The following is a 15,098-nucleotide window of genomic DNA, read 5'->3' as shown; positions in this document are numbered from 1 at the left end:
ACCGTAAATTGTTTACGGGTTGTAATTGGATGCTGCGTGCGAGAAATAAGAAAACAAATATGTGGGTTGTGGGTAAATACATTGGCACCCACAATTGTGAAATGGACACATTCAGTGGGAATCATTTTAACTTAAATGCTAACTTGATTTCTCTTGTCTTGATTTCACACATTGAAGGGTCCATAAGGTACAAGATCAAAGAGCGTATAACATCCGTCCACCAGGAATATGGGTGCACCATTACTAAAAGAAAGGCATTTCTCGGGCGCAAACGTGCGTTTGAAATTGTTTATGGTAACTTGGATAAGTCCTTTGCATCTCTACCCAGGTACATGGCTGCATTACAATACTTTAACCCCGGGACTGTTGTTGAATGGAAGCTTGAGTTGAGTCCGGAAATATCAGAACATATATTCAAATATGTGTTCTCGGCATTTAAACCAGCAATTGATAGTTTTCTGCATTGCTGGCTGATAATATCCATAGACGGCACTCATGTCTATAAAAAGTATGATATTAAGTTATTAATCGTCGTTGCAGTAGATGCTAATAGAAGTATATTTCCCTTAGCTTTTGCTATTTGTGCCAATGAAAGCCAAGAGACGTGGACACTATTTTTGAACCACTTGAAAGTGCACGTTATCAAGCAGCGTTCAGGTATTTGTCTAATATCTGATCGGCATGGTGGTATTTTAAGTTCTGTACAGAATTTGCGTGCATGGCAGGAACCGTATGCCTACCATCGTTATTGTGTGAGGCACCTGAATGCTAATTTTCAAAAGGCATATCCAACAAGGATTTGCATGATTTAATATGGATTGCTGCAACAGATCACCAAGAGTGTAACATGGAATCCATCAGGAAGGAAGACGACGGAGCCTATCGTTGGTTGATGCGACAAGAGCTTGACAAGTGAACTTTGCATGCGGATGGTGGCAAAAGATGGGAAATTCTGACTACAAATATGTTAGAGTCTTTCAACGGGTTATTGAAGTCTGCACGTGGATTGCCTATCACTGCCATGGTGCGGATGTCATTCAAGCAGATGGCGGAGAGGTTTGTTGAAAGGGCTAGAGGTGCATCGTCATTGATGGAAAGGGGTGTTGAATTTATGCCAATACCAATGAAAAGATTTGAGAAATACAGGCGGCGAGCACATTGGCATTCATATTTACAGTATTGCAACGAGCGAAATATTTTTGAAGTTCGCACCGCTATCCATCAAAATCGGAAAAATAATACACACACCGTAAATGAAGCCAGAAGGTTATGCTCTTATGGGATAAAGAATATAGTGTTGTTGCATACTTAAACACATATAGTGGGCAGTTGCAGCCAGTGGGTGCTGAGCATTATTGGCCGCCGGAACCATTTAAAATGGTGTGTAAAAAGGACTATGTACGTCAACGACAAGTGGAAAAAGAACGCGTATACAGAACCAAATGGATATTGGTGATACCGTTTATGCGCGCAAATGTGGCATATGCTCGCAAACAGGACACGACCATCGCAAATGTCCTTCAGCTGGTTTGGGTGGCGGTGGTAATCCAGCTCCTGGTGGAAGTTCATCTAATGTGCCCAACTATCAAGGATACACGTAGTGTTTTGTTTCCGTAATATGATTGTAATAAGTGTATGTATTTATTTATCTTGCAAAATGTATGAAATAAAATTATGTTTTCATTGCTGTTAAATTTTATTGATATTTAACATTAATACTTCAGTACAACAATCTAACATAAACCCATTTTAAAAAAAATAATTGTCTTGTCGACCTGAAAAGCTGCTCGCCTACAAAAGCTATCTTCTGAAAAAGCTGTATTGTACCCGAAAGAATCTTTAACACGTGAAGCATAGCGCGGTAAAATACTACGTTATATGTGTTGTCTTGTCGACCTGAAAAGTTGCTCGCCTGCAAAAGCTAACTTCTGGAAAAGTTGTATTGTACCCGAAAGAATCTTTAACACGCGAAGCATAGCGCGGTAAAATACTACGTTATGTGTATTGTCTTGTCGACCTAAAAAGCTGCTCGCCTGCAAAAGCTATCTTCTAGAAAAGCTGTTTTGTACCCGAATGAATCTTTAACACGCAAAGCATAACGTGATGAAATACTACGTTATGTGTGTTGTCTTGCCTATAAATAACTAGCGCATTTTAGTTATTATCTGCGCTTAACCAAAACAAATAGCAAAACTTTCTATAAATTTTTTATTTTTCTTGCATTAACAAATGTCTGGACGCAATGAACAACCAAGGTGCTATTGTGGCAAACGTGCGATTTTGAAGGCATGTTGGTTAGATGGTAATGTTGGGCGCATATACTGGATATGTCAACAATTGTTTGGACGCAATGACGGAGACCAATGTATGTTTGAGGAATGGTATGATGAACCCATTAACCAGGAATACTACAAATCATGTTTGCAGTATATTTGGAATATGAACGGTGAATACCAACGCCAGATCTCTGAAATGCAACGAGAATTGCGGCAGTGCAGGAGAAACTAAAAGAGGCGGAAGAAGAGAAAAATAGGCTGGAAGAGAAATTTAAGTAGTTGGAGCAGAGAATAATAGGCGATATTGACTAAACAAACACATGTATGTGTTGAGTGTAGTATTTTATCTTTATATTTTTCGTGTCATGTATTTTCATTAGTTGTACTGAATTTAAATTATGTTAAGTTGCTATGTTTGTGTTTGTGTTATAGTATTAAATTAACGAAGAATCGGAGAAATAAAAACACAATGCTCATATAATACAAACAATAAAAATTGTTGCTATTATTTACTCAATGTCATATGTACATAAAATAAAAAAATCAATGTGTCCCACATCCTGTATGCTTTAAAGCAGTCGTTGGCCTGAGGCGCATCCCATCCCGCCCGACTACACTATCAGGATCATCCTCATCATGTCGCCTCTTTATCGGAGGATGCGTTGCAGCATGATCGTCAATAGGGCTTGCAGGCTCGGTAGAAGGGGCCGTCGGTCCAGTAGTAACCTACAGAATAATAAGATATTTTAGTATATGAAATATGTATTAGTAATGTACGTGTTAAGTCACATAAATTTAAATTGTCTTACTATGGTTTCGTCAGGCTCCTGAATATAATCATTCGTCGCAGCCATGTCTGTATCGCACAAGGTGGCCTCCGTGGTGGGCGAGGATGAAGTGTTAAAAAAATATTTAGATATTTATGACTAATCAACTAGATAAAAATAAATTTAAATAATAGTAATACAAACAAACTTGCGCCTGTGAAAGATCCTCAGCATCCCTCGATGATGAGCCATAACTCAGCCGATGCCCACTATCCACATCTCGTATCGGACGATCATCAGCAACGGTCGATGGGACAGAAAAATACTGATCTCACTCCTATCGCGTAATGGTCGTGCCCGCGATCAATAATGGAGCTGACGGGGTCACCTGCGAAGTCCCTGGAGTAAGCTAAAGGATGAATGATGGCATATCTCTAGGAGCATGGTCTGGCTCATGGTGGTAACCCAGCTGATCAACTCCAACATCCTCAACAGGTGCCTCAACGACCCCTTGCTGGGACCACCTCCTCACCGACCCCAATGACCTAGTGGGACACCCCTATCTCGTTGGACATCCCTACCTCTTTGGGCATGCCTGCCACGTCGACCACGTTTCGGCTCTACTGGTGGCCCACGATGGTACTGCTCTGGCGCCACATACTCAGCCTCCTATCCTAAGCGCTCATCATCTCGGGCTAGCCTCAATGTCCGGAAAGCCAGATCGGTAACATGCCGGCTATATTCGTGCAAAGCGGTTGCTCCCTCGCCGGTATGCTGCTGCATCTGCAGTCCCAACTGGTGGAACAGATGTAGGCCAATAGCCTACACATCATGTAAAATATAAATTACAGAACGCTAGGTTAACGTTATAAGTAAGTATACCAAATAACATACTAGCCCATATACTCATACTCACCATCCGTACGGTCAGGTGGAGGGGGTGGCAGAATCAGGTCATGCCGTTGGTCCCAAATATCGATAAGCGCCTCTAGCCATGCCACATATGTCTAGTCAACCCTGGAATAAGCATCCCGCTGGTAATGTGTCATATGCCAAGCGGGCGGTGGCGGTACAAGCTGCGGGCGACCAAACTGGCAAAGTACTCGCTCGGTGGCATGATGCTCGACAATATCGAGACACATCAACGGGACAGAAGAGCTCCACATAATTCGGCCGGTCGAGCAATAATCGGGCAAACCAGCTATTAGCTCGTCGTTGTATGGCCTTCAAATGAACTATTAAGTAAAAATCAGAAATGTGAGTATATGCAACACATATAAAGCCAGGCCAAGTAAACTTAGGTATACATTTACCTGTGCGCTCTCCAGCAAACCCAACAAATCCCTGTAATAGGGGAGATTATGTCGAGCCTCGTACTCCCGTCCATATTCTCGCCTATCGACCTACCTCCTAGCTAAAAGGAGAAATAGAGGTGGTGCATCCAGAGCTAAGGGTAGTAGGGGTGGCTAAAACTGCAGGAACCGTTCCCAGGTCCAAACCTAATATACAACGTGGATGTAAAATTTAAGGTATATTTTTACTAGGTATGTTATAATGAAGAGAGTATTCGACTATGTTTTCACCTGCAGCAGAGTCAAAAATCCTGCAATGTCTCGCTTGGTGCCTATGCTCGCCCGGCACATCTACCTGTACAAGTAATCGAGAACAGCAGCACCCCAGCTGTAATGATGTAAATCATCTAGCCGCTCAAGATGATGAAGAAATCTCAAGCTAACTAGGTTCCCCGAAGTGTTCGGGAACAAAACCCCTCCAAACATAAGCATCAGCAACAACCTCGTGTACCGATGAATATGAAGCTCCGGTGTATCATCTGTGATGTCAGCGTGCATCGCCTCCAAATGCTGTCGGACGGGCATCAACTGCAGACGACTAGCCCCAATCAATGCAGTCTCATCCGGTGGCTGGAAACCGGTGAGCCGCTGCAGCATCTCCAGGTACTGCAAACCCGTATACTCTCTGATGGCATTCAGCAAAGCAACAGGGTGTCCATCAACGGGCAGCCCATATAGGGCCTCCACGTCCTGAAGCGTGATAGTGGCCTCGCCAATGGACAGATAAAATGTGTGCGTCTCCGGTCACCACCACTCTATCAGGGCCGTGATCAACGACCAATCCACCTCCAGCCGGCCGATATCCACAATCCTATAAAAACCCATATCCCGGAGGCGTCTGACTATACGGGGATGGAGAGGGTGGGCCCTAAGAAAGTCCCACAAATCGTCTACTCTCCTGACGTGGAACGTCTGGGCCAGTAACTGTCCCTCCCATATGTAGGATCACTTATGCTCCCCTTGTAGCAATAATAGCTCTAGCGTGGTAAGTCCGGGATGCAAAGGCGGAACCTCCATTTCGGCTACTGTAAACTGAACAATATTAATTACATTATTTTACTTTAATATGTTAGTTTTATTATTTTATATGTTTATTTGTTACTCACCTATTTTTGACTATAATAAAATTAATAATTAATTTTTATAATTATACAAGATTTAATTATTAAATATTCACATATGGGTTCCAGGCTCGATATTTGATGCCCAATAGCACCAAGGTATCCTGAATTCTTGTGTTCATAATGAAATTTTTTTTCCGAATATTGTATATGTTAGTTTTATTATTTTATATGTTAGTTTTATTATTATATATTTTTGATTATGACTCACTTATTTTTGACTATAATAAAATTAAATAATTATTTTTCATAACTTTACAGGATTTAATTATTAAATATTCATATAACAATACTTAGTCCGGGAAATATTGTTGTTTTCTCATGTTATTTTCTTACGATCGTTGACTAGAATTGGACAAAGTTTGTATTTAAACTATCAGATTTTTGACGTATTTTTGGGTATAAGAGATACTTAAATAATTAATTTCAATAACTACAAGGATACTACGCTAAATGGCACTACATTTTGCTACGCTAAAGGGCACTACATTACAAATACGAGTACTATATTAGACCACAAGATACCACTACAGGGAACTAAACTAATAATTTATCTATTTTACTAGTCTTTTAGCAAATAAATAATCTAAAGCGGATAACAACAACAAATTAATTTAATAAAAAAATAATCACGAAAATACATATACCACAGTATAAAGTAACTTATTAATATTTTTTTTAACAACTAATAATAATTTTTCTATTTTACTTATTTTTTTAGCACACTAATACTATAGTCCGGATAAAAAATAACAAATTAGTTAAATCATAAAATATTCACAAAATAACATAGAGCACATTAAAAATAACTAATATGTATTTTTATATGTGTTTTAACAAAAACTAAATCGGAATAACTCGATTTAAGGTTTAAACGAGCAATCCACTACGAGATAACACCTTAGCTAGGGCGCAGGACCGAGAATCTATACTTTTTGTTGGGACCGGTGGGCTCCACTCGAGTGTGTTTTCGTTGACAATGGGGGAACCGCTGTTTTTTTTGTTTTGTTTTGGCGGGGGGGGGGGGGAGAGTTTCTGGTTTGGCGGGGAAGGGAAGGGGACAGATTTTTATGTGGGTATAGCGCTTTCTATTAAGACCCTATATTATAGCATCTTAATAAAAGGCGTTATACCTTCCCGCTCTTTTCAGGTTCAACTATAGCGCCTTTTAAAAGGGTGTTATATATTTTGGTTACTATATTTGTTTTTCACACATTTTGGTTCTTTGAGTCCAAAAGAATCACATTTTGATTTCGGACTCTTGAAATCCTTAACTCTCTTAGGACAATGACAATCAGTACAATTCTTAATCCATGTATGTGAATAGGAGTAGTTGTTTACGGAATAGGATGGAGTGCTGTTAGTTTGACTAGTTGAACAGGTGCAATTACCTCTCCATCTTTTAGCCTATTTGGCCAAGCTGGAGAAATCAACTTATTTTGAGAAGTGCTTTTTTCAAAAATATTTTTGAAAAAAGTATTTTTGTAGAAAAATAGTTTGTGTTTGGCTAATCACTCTGAAAAGCACTTTTGAGCAATAATTTATGTTTGGCCAAGCTTTTCAGAAAGTGCTTTTAAGTATCAAATTACGAATAAGGACGTGAATAAATTTGCTTAATAGTTAATATTATAAGTAAATAAATAATCTTAAAAATTTATTATTACAGGCAATAATTAATTTTTTTTATTTTATTTAAGTAAAATATGAAGATAAAATTTAAAAGTACTTAATTCTTGTAATAAAAGTTAAATATATTAAAAATTATTCAACAAATATAAAAGCATTCACCCCTAAAGTCACTATATATTAGAAAGCTATCCTAAAAATAATAAGAAATATTTATATATTAATATCCTAAGTATTAGGTTTAACAGTTATTTTGGTATATACTATATTTTGTTAAGGGTATTTTTCGTAAGAAGAAAAGTCAAAACTGCTTATGCTTCTACTTTTGGGAAGAAGCAACTTTTTACTGCTTCTCAGAAACTGCTTCTGCTTCTTCCCAAAAGCACTTTTTTTCTCCAAAAAAGCTTGGTCAAACACCTCAAGTTAGGGAAAAAAGTGCTTTCGAGAAAAAAAGTACATTTTCCCTTTTGAAAAACTTGGCCAAACATGCTAGTTCTCTCTTGGCTAAAATCCCTTTTATGAATGTCCCCACACGGCAAATAGATATTGACCGGTGAATACTACTGTTCAAATTAAACCAATTTAACCACAACCAAAAGATAGAGATGCATGCTGAAGTTCTTCGTTCACTTAGTGCATATACAAAAGTAAATCGGTAAAGGACCAAATATACCCTTGAACTATGAGAAAATGTTTAAATATACCCCTCGTTATACTTTGTGTTCAAATATATTCCTACTGTAATAGTATTGGTTCAAATATAACCTTCTTCCGTTAAGTTTGTCCAATATGGAGCCCGCGAGGTCGAGGCTCGACATGGATCTGTTGGATTTACCTGAAGATGATCACGTAAATATATGACTAAGCTTGTCTGATAATGCTTGATCTGTCTTGCGTTTACTCACGATTCTTGCATTTAATAAATAGTTCATATGGAGGCCATACAACGACGAGCTCATCGCCAGATTGCCAGATTATTGGCTTCTCTTGCTGCTTACACATTGAGAGATGCCCGAGAGTATGCGCGATTAGGTTTTGAGGCTGTGTATGTGCCGCTAGAGGATTACCATCATGGCCAGGCGTGCCCCCAGCATGTGATAGACATGCCAGACGTGTCCGAGAGGAATGGGTGGCCTACGTGGTCATGGCGGTCGGCGAGGACGGAGTCCTCAGCAAGGAGGAGTTAAGCCACCCGTGAAGGATATTAGATATGATCAGCCGGGTGACTATGTAGAGCCACACGTAGGTCATGATGATATGCCGTCATTCAGCCTTCAACTGTCACCGGGGACTTCACAATTGACCCCGTCAGCTCCAGTGTTGATCGCGGGCACCGCCATTACAGCATATGATTGGGATCAGTATTTTCTTGGTATTACAGAGAAATCGATGGTTGCTGAGGATCGTCCGGTGCGAGATGTGCATAGTGGTAGATGATTGAATTATGTCTCTTCATCTAGGGATGCTGAGGATACTCCAGGCACAGAGAGGGAGACTCATATCTGGTGGAGACGTCACAGCCTTCATCGGAGTTCCCCGCAGAACATTGTATGTCTACTCAGACGCAGGTTTGTTTGTATTACTATTACTTTAATTTTTTTTTTATCTTAATTATTAGTCAGTAATATCTAAATTGTTTAGATATTTATTAAAGATTTCGCCATCACCTATCACGGAGGCCACGGTATGTGATACTCAATGCCGGAGACGCGTGATCTTATTCAGGAGCCAGGTGAGATATTGGTTTGAATATTAATTTTTTTTAACTATTATGTTAGTATCCTATATTTCATATACTAAAATATCTTATTATTTTGTAGGTTACTGATGGCCCAACGGCCGCTTCTACTAATTCTGCTAGCTTTCTTGATGATCATGCTGCAACGCATCCTCAGATAAAGAGGCGACGGGATAAGGATGATACTGATAGCGCAGCCGGTCGGGATGGTATGTGTCTCAGGCCAACCAATGCTTTAAAGCATACATGTTGTGGGACACATTGATATGTATTTTTATTTGTATGTATGACATTAAAAAAAATGTTAATAATATTGATGTTTTACATTATAAGTGCATGTGTTTATAATAAAAGGGCACATAGGAATCGTACACTCTGGGTCTAACGGTAGGTGGAGTCTGCATATATGAAGCATTCTCCTTTGTGGCATTATGCTCCCTCGTCAAATCAGGTTGCTCATTCTCATTCTCATCAACAAAGCGCGGTTCCTCATCATCATCGCCCTCATCATGGAAGGGTGTATCATCTCTAGACTCATCAACGTTGTTATCATAATCACTATCATCTTCCTCACTTTGTGCATCTGCTAGATTCTGATTAAATATATCGTCTTCGGGCAACTGAGTAAGGACATGACCATCATGCTACTCGTTATCACTGCACAACCAATAAAATAATGAGTTTTTCAAAGCCATCCCAACATAATAAATTGACTTTATCTCTTAACTTACAATTCATAATCTGTAGATAGCCCATGATGCACATTATCGAGTTGTTGATGACTCGCGGATGGACCGACATGATCCAAACCTCCAAAATTAGGTATATTCCAACTGTTGGTTGGTTCATAACTTGTAAAATTTATATCTGGTTTGTACCTCTTTTGGAAGATATTAGTGTTAGTACAAATATGATACATAAAAAAAATAATCAAACCCTCAACAAGGAAAATTAAAATTTATCACTCGGCGTGTGAATTATGTAAACTTGGGAAAAAATTATGTCATCGCTCCTCATTCGCCCATGGAGATAACTTTAGATCTGGCCAGACTCTTTCAAATAGCTCCAAAAACACCACCAGATGATTGAGGGTTATCCCTATTTTGCGGAACCTCAATATTGTTGACATCTTCAAACTTGATGTACATTTTCAGTATTTTTATCACAAGAAGTTCTCGATGTTCATCCGGAGTCCTCAAATTTTTTTATAGAGTTTCATTGTCTTTGATGTTAAACTCAGCATAAAAAGCAACCCCTTGCGGAGTAAGTGAATAAGGATATCTTCTGGTTACCTTGATATTAACCGAATGTTTACTCACACTTATTCTTTTACAAATCAAAGGTACCAATCTATCATACTCTAATCTGAGTGGCAATTTAACAATACTCTGTGGAGAACAATTATAGTGTACTAAGTTATTCTCCACGACAACCTCAGCCCCCAATATAATGCAACCTTAATTTTTCGCTCTTCAGCCATTCTGGCAAAAAGCGAAAAAAACTGAGTAAGCAAATATTTTGTAATAAGTAAGCAAAATACAAAGTATGCTGAAAATGAATTTTTCAGAATGAATTTTTTAATAAGGAATGTTGGTCCTTAAGTAAACAAATATTTAGTGCGGGGTACAATAATTAATGGGTATATGACATGTATTATATACGTTGTATGTATAGCGCATATAAAACATATGTTATACCAACTATTTATTGTGGGTCCATTAACATTAACGGAGAAACGTTAGCTTTTGCGCTCCCATAAAACATATGGTTTGCTGCAGAATCAAATAGGGCCCTGAATTATAGATGTATGTAAATGTAATAGACTCATTATTGGAGAGAGGTAGAAATAGGCATAAACTACGGTCTAATTAATACATTAATAACTCTTCTACATACACAGGATAACTTAGAGTTATCATCCTTTTCTTTTTTGTTTAAGATAAGATTAAAGAAGAGTAGCATAAATAGATTCCTTTGGCTATATCTGGTGCTCCCCACGAGGTAACAATTGACACTTATCCTAAAGTTCAATTTTATGTATCCGGTGAAAACCATCAATATCATGCGTACTGCATTCAACTCAACCACTTTTTAAATTGGATTTATGTGTAAGAAAAATTACTGTCTTATATTCTAACATGTAATAGTAATTAGTTATTATTATTTTCATCAAACTTAAAGCAATTTGATTATGTAAATATATTTTACACGATCAGTACACAAAACAAATACTTTTTTAATTAATCAAACTTTGTTTTAGTAAATCGAAAACACCAACACAATGTCCCAACTTTTGTTACTACTGCAAATGCAAATTACGAACTGGCTTTGCTAAACAGCAGTGATCCCTAGGATACTTTCTTTAATGTATTTATTTAAGGCTGAATTAAGGAGCACCTTACATTGGGAAAAGTTCCACCTTATCAACTTTGATAGATAAATCACTTTAATTGGGTGGTCATGCACATAAAGTAATCAATCTAACTTTAATTGGGTGTTTGCATTTATTAACATGCCATAACAAGTCATACCCTAAGGAGCGCTGATTTGACAATATACAATATATTTATACCTCTCTATAATAAAATTATATAATAAACTTCACTATAAAAAAAAATTCGGAACTAATATTTATATTATGTTATAATATATGTTCTCTATAATAACATTTCGCTATAACATTTAAAAATATTCGGAACAAACGACGATGATATAAAGAAATTTTATGGTAAAAGGCGGAACTCACCCAATAATCCAACTAAAGATAATATTTTATTAGTCATTAAAGTGGTACCAAAAACTATTCATTTGAAATACTAATTATTTATACTTACCCCACATAGGATTCTCTTACAGTACATTTCCATTATCTGTTTGTCTTTTAATTACCAGTGAAGCATTACGAGTAAAAGTTGGAGTTGCCAATATAGAATTCAGGTGTTGTGGGGACATGTTAAGGTGGGACCCACAAGAATAAAGAGGCTATTTTTATTTGTAGAAGAATGCTAGTAAAAGTACTTGCGAGCCAAGGAAAGCTACCCTTCTGTTTTATTTTATGATTTTTTTAGTTCGTTTAAAAGAATTATACGAGTATTTTTTTATATTTGGAGATTTTCTTTTCTTTTTAATGACATACTTTTATTCTTATAAGAATATTACTCCCTCTGTTCTAATTTATGTGAACCTATTTCCTTTTTGGTCTGTTTCAAAAAGAATGACCAATTTCTAAATTTGAAAACAATTTGGCTTAAATATACAACTCTACCTTAATGAGAAGCTTTTATAACCACATAAATATTCTGGGCCCTTTTATGATTTGTTTAGGACCACAAACTTTAAATGTCTTCATTTTTTTTAAAACTTTGTACCAAGTCAAACAGGTTCACATAAATTGGAACGGATGGAATATAAAATATTTTTTAAAAATTGATATGTACAAATTATTATTTTTTTCTTTCTGAAATTCTATAATGAGACGTAAGGAGTATAACTTAGCAGCAGTAAAAGAGATGATTCAATTTTTGACGTAAGTCAATTAATTTGGTGAAGCATCCGTGCAGCATCTCTGAGCCATGAAAAAGATTTTACCTTTGTTTAGATGTATTCGGCGACTTCTGTAATTTTCCTCGGTTTGCATTTTCCTATTCTTAAAATCCACGTGCGTCTGCTTGTTTATGTAGGAAAACGAGAGTTGAAAAAAAAAATGAAGAAATAAGAAAATTAGGAGTGGTTACTTATTAAAAAAAAAAAAGAAGAAAAAAGTTAACCTACATTTTCATATTTGAACCAGTTTGCTAATAGAATCAAGGAAAAACAGAGAGCAAGAAGCTTACTAATTGAAATGCAATTTCTTATTTCTGAATCAGTTTACATGTTAGAAACAAGGATAAAAGAAGTAAAAACTCTTGCAAGTTGAGATAGAGTACCAATTTAATAGTCTGTTCGGCCAAAAAGTGTTTCTTTTAGTAAATGAAGTTATGAAGGGGTTTGACTAAACTTTTAAAACAAAAAACTTAATTTTGAATAAAAGTAGAAACAGTTTTGAAAAAATAAAAAAAAATAATTTCTTCCAAAAAGTATTTTTTTTAAAAATACTTTTGAAAAAAATATATTTAAAAGTTTGGTTAAATAATAATTGTTGTTCAAAAATATTTTTTAAATTAATTAGTCAAATACAAATCCTTATCAAAATTACTTTTTTAAGAGCACTTTCGAAAAAAAACACTTGTCAAAATAAACTAATTTTTCCGGGCCAAACATGCTATAAATCAGTTTACATATTTTAAACAGGGAAAACAGAAGTAAAAAGTCTAGCAAATTGAGATACATAGTTCTGAGCCAGTTTACATATAGAAACAAGAATAACAGAAAGTAAAAAGTCTAGGAAAACAGAAAGCAAAAAATTTTGCAAATTGTGATACATCTTTTGAAACAGTTCACATATAGAAACAAGAAGAATAGAAAGCAAAGGGTATTGCAAATTCAGACGCATTTCATACAAGGAAAGAACACACTGTAGTAAAGAGACTTGCAGCTTGAGATTTATCATTGGATAAAAAGAACTACACACTACAACTAGCTATTTTGTAGAACCCATATCTAGTTTGTATATTACATTATCACCACAACTCAAACCTAATTCCTAACCTAATAAAAAACATAACAAACTTAAAAAAGAAATAGAAAAATACAAGAAGCAAAAGGGCCACTTTTAAGTTCCATTTTGGTTTTGGCCCTTTACTAATACTCCACTTGTTGCCTTAATTAGCTCTCTCCACATGGCGTATAAATACAGATTCAAGGTCAGGCGGATTAAAGAACTCCCTAACACTATTATAATGACACGTGGATTTTGGCCGGCGTTTCATCGGCGCCGGCGGGCATGGTAGTCTTTCCGGTATCCTTGAATCTCTCGTCGTCGGAGTTGTTGAACATTCTTCTTCATCTTCAGAATCCTCTCTTGGCTTCGTAGAAATTGATCTCAAAGGTGTTAGAATTGTAATTCCAGCAATTACCCACTTTTTGCTCTCTTCTTTGCTTCCTTCCACTTGGTGGTTCTTTGAAAATCCCATGTTTTAACAAAACCCCACAACTCAGAAGATCTAAATTAACTAAAAAGACCCTAACTTTGTAAATAAATTAAGAAAATTTTGGGGAACAAAGATAACTTTTTAAATTCTTGGAAACAAAGATTCTGTAATATGGAACATATCAAAAGACCAAAAAATATAGATTTTTGGCTTAAAGGAAATAGGAATTAAGAGAACAAGAAGAATGAACCAAAAGGGTCTTTCTTGTTTTTCAGATTCTAAGAATTTTTGCAGTCAAGAAGAGAGAAAAAGGGGTGGAAATGAAAAGACTTTGAATGAAAGAAAAGGGGGAAATGGCGCTAAATGAAGGGGAAAGTTAGAGGAAATTGTTTTGGAGAGAGAGGGGAAATTGAAGGAAATAGAGAAAATATGAGAGCGAGAGATACGTAAAGAATCTTTAGTATTAATATTATGAGAAATATTTTTTGAGGAGAGGGGACAGAAAATAAAAAGAGTGGGCTACCCGTGGAATTTCGGGCAGTGGGCAACTGAGAATTTAGATTTTTGGCGCCAGTTTTTTGGTGTCTAGAAGAGCAACGGCTCTCTTTCCCGCCATGTTAGATTCTTAGTTTCCCATTTTACCCCTCTTTAGGTGGGTTGCCACAGCGGCCCAAACCCATTCGTGCTGAAGCCCCTCAAAAGACCCTTTTAGATGGAAGAATTAATTAAAATTGCGGCACATGAAATCGCTTAAACTAAAATTATCTGGCAGATATATACAAATCATATAATATATATATATATAATTAAGTATAACCAATATAATTTTTATATATTGTCAAAAAAAAATAAATAATAAATTTAATCGACTATTTATATAAAGACCCCTTTTAGGTTACACCGCACGTTGGTGTCGTTTTACATGCTTAAGTTAAATCTGCGAATCAATTTAGACACTAATTAACATTGATTTATAACTTAAAAAATTAATATTGTGGTATTAACAAAGTAAACTACGTTGATAATGTAAGAATCTTTTAAGACATAAATGCTTTTTCACAACATATAGAAAATGGTAAAATAAGAAAATTAAACCAGCTTATTAGTGTGGATTGTGGATAGGTGAAAAAGACTGTCAGTGGTATATAACAAAAAATATATTTAAATAGAAAAATTGATCGGCTATCT

The 15,098-nt window shown here is 36.3% G+C and overlaps 2 protein-coding genes across 2 annotated transcripts; both read right to left on the bottom strand.

The window, feature by feature from the left end:
- Positions 1 to 4,686: 4,686 nt before the first annotated feature.
- LOC138905521 (protein MAIN-LIKE 1-like) lies at positions 4,687 to 5,220 on the bottom strand. Its single transcript, XM_070194043.1, has 2 exons — positions 5,182 to 5,220; positions 4,687 to 5,085 (listed from the first exon to the last, which is right to left on the bottom strand). The coding sequence occupies exons 1-2, from the start codon at positions 5,218 to 5,220 to the stop codon at positions 4,687 to 4,689; spliced, it is 438 nt and encodes a 145-aa protein (XP_070050144.1).
- Positions 5,221 to 13,396: 8,176 nt separating this feature from the next.
- On the bottom strand, positions 13,397 to 14,381 carry LOC104085657 (cyclin-dependent protein kinase inhibitor SMR6-like). Its single transcript, XM_070193814.1, has one exon. The coding sequence runs from the start codon at positions 13,950 to 13,952 to the stop codon at positions 13,641 to 13,643; it is 312 nt and encodes a 103-aa protein (XP_070049915.1). The 5' UTR covers positions 13,953 to 14,381; the 3' UTR covers positions 13,397 to 13,640.
- Between the last annotated feature and the right edge of the window lie 717 nt (positions 14,382 to 15,098).

This window comes from Nicotiana tomentosiformis, chromosome 2 (assembly GCF_000390325.3).
Source record: "Nicotiana tomentosiformis chromosome 2, ASM39032v3, whole genome shotgun sequence".
NCBI classification, from domain to species: domain Eukaryota; kingdom Viridiplantae; phylum Streptophyta; class Magnoliopsida; order Solanales; family Solanaceae; genus Nicotiana; species Nicotiana tomentosiformis.
The sequence above is the reverse complement of the archived record's forward strand: the minus strand, read 5'-3'. Positions and strand labels throughout refer to the sequence as shown.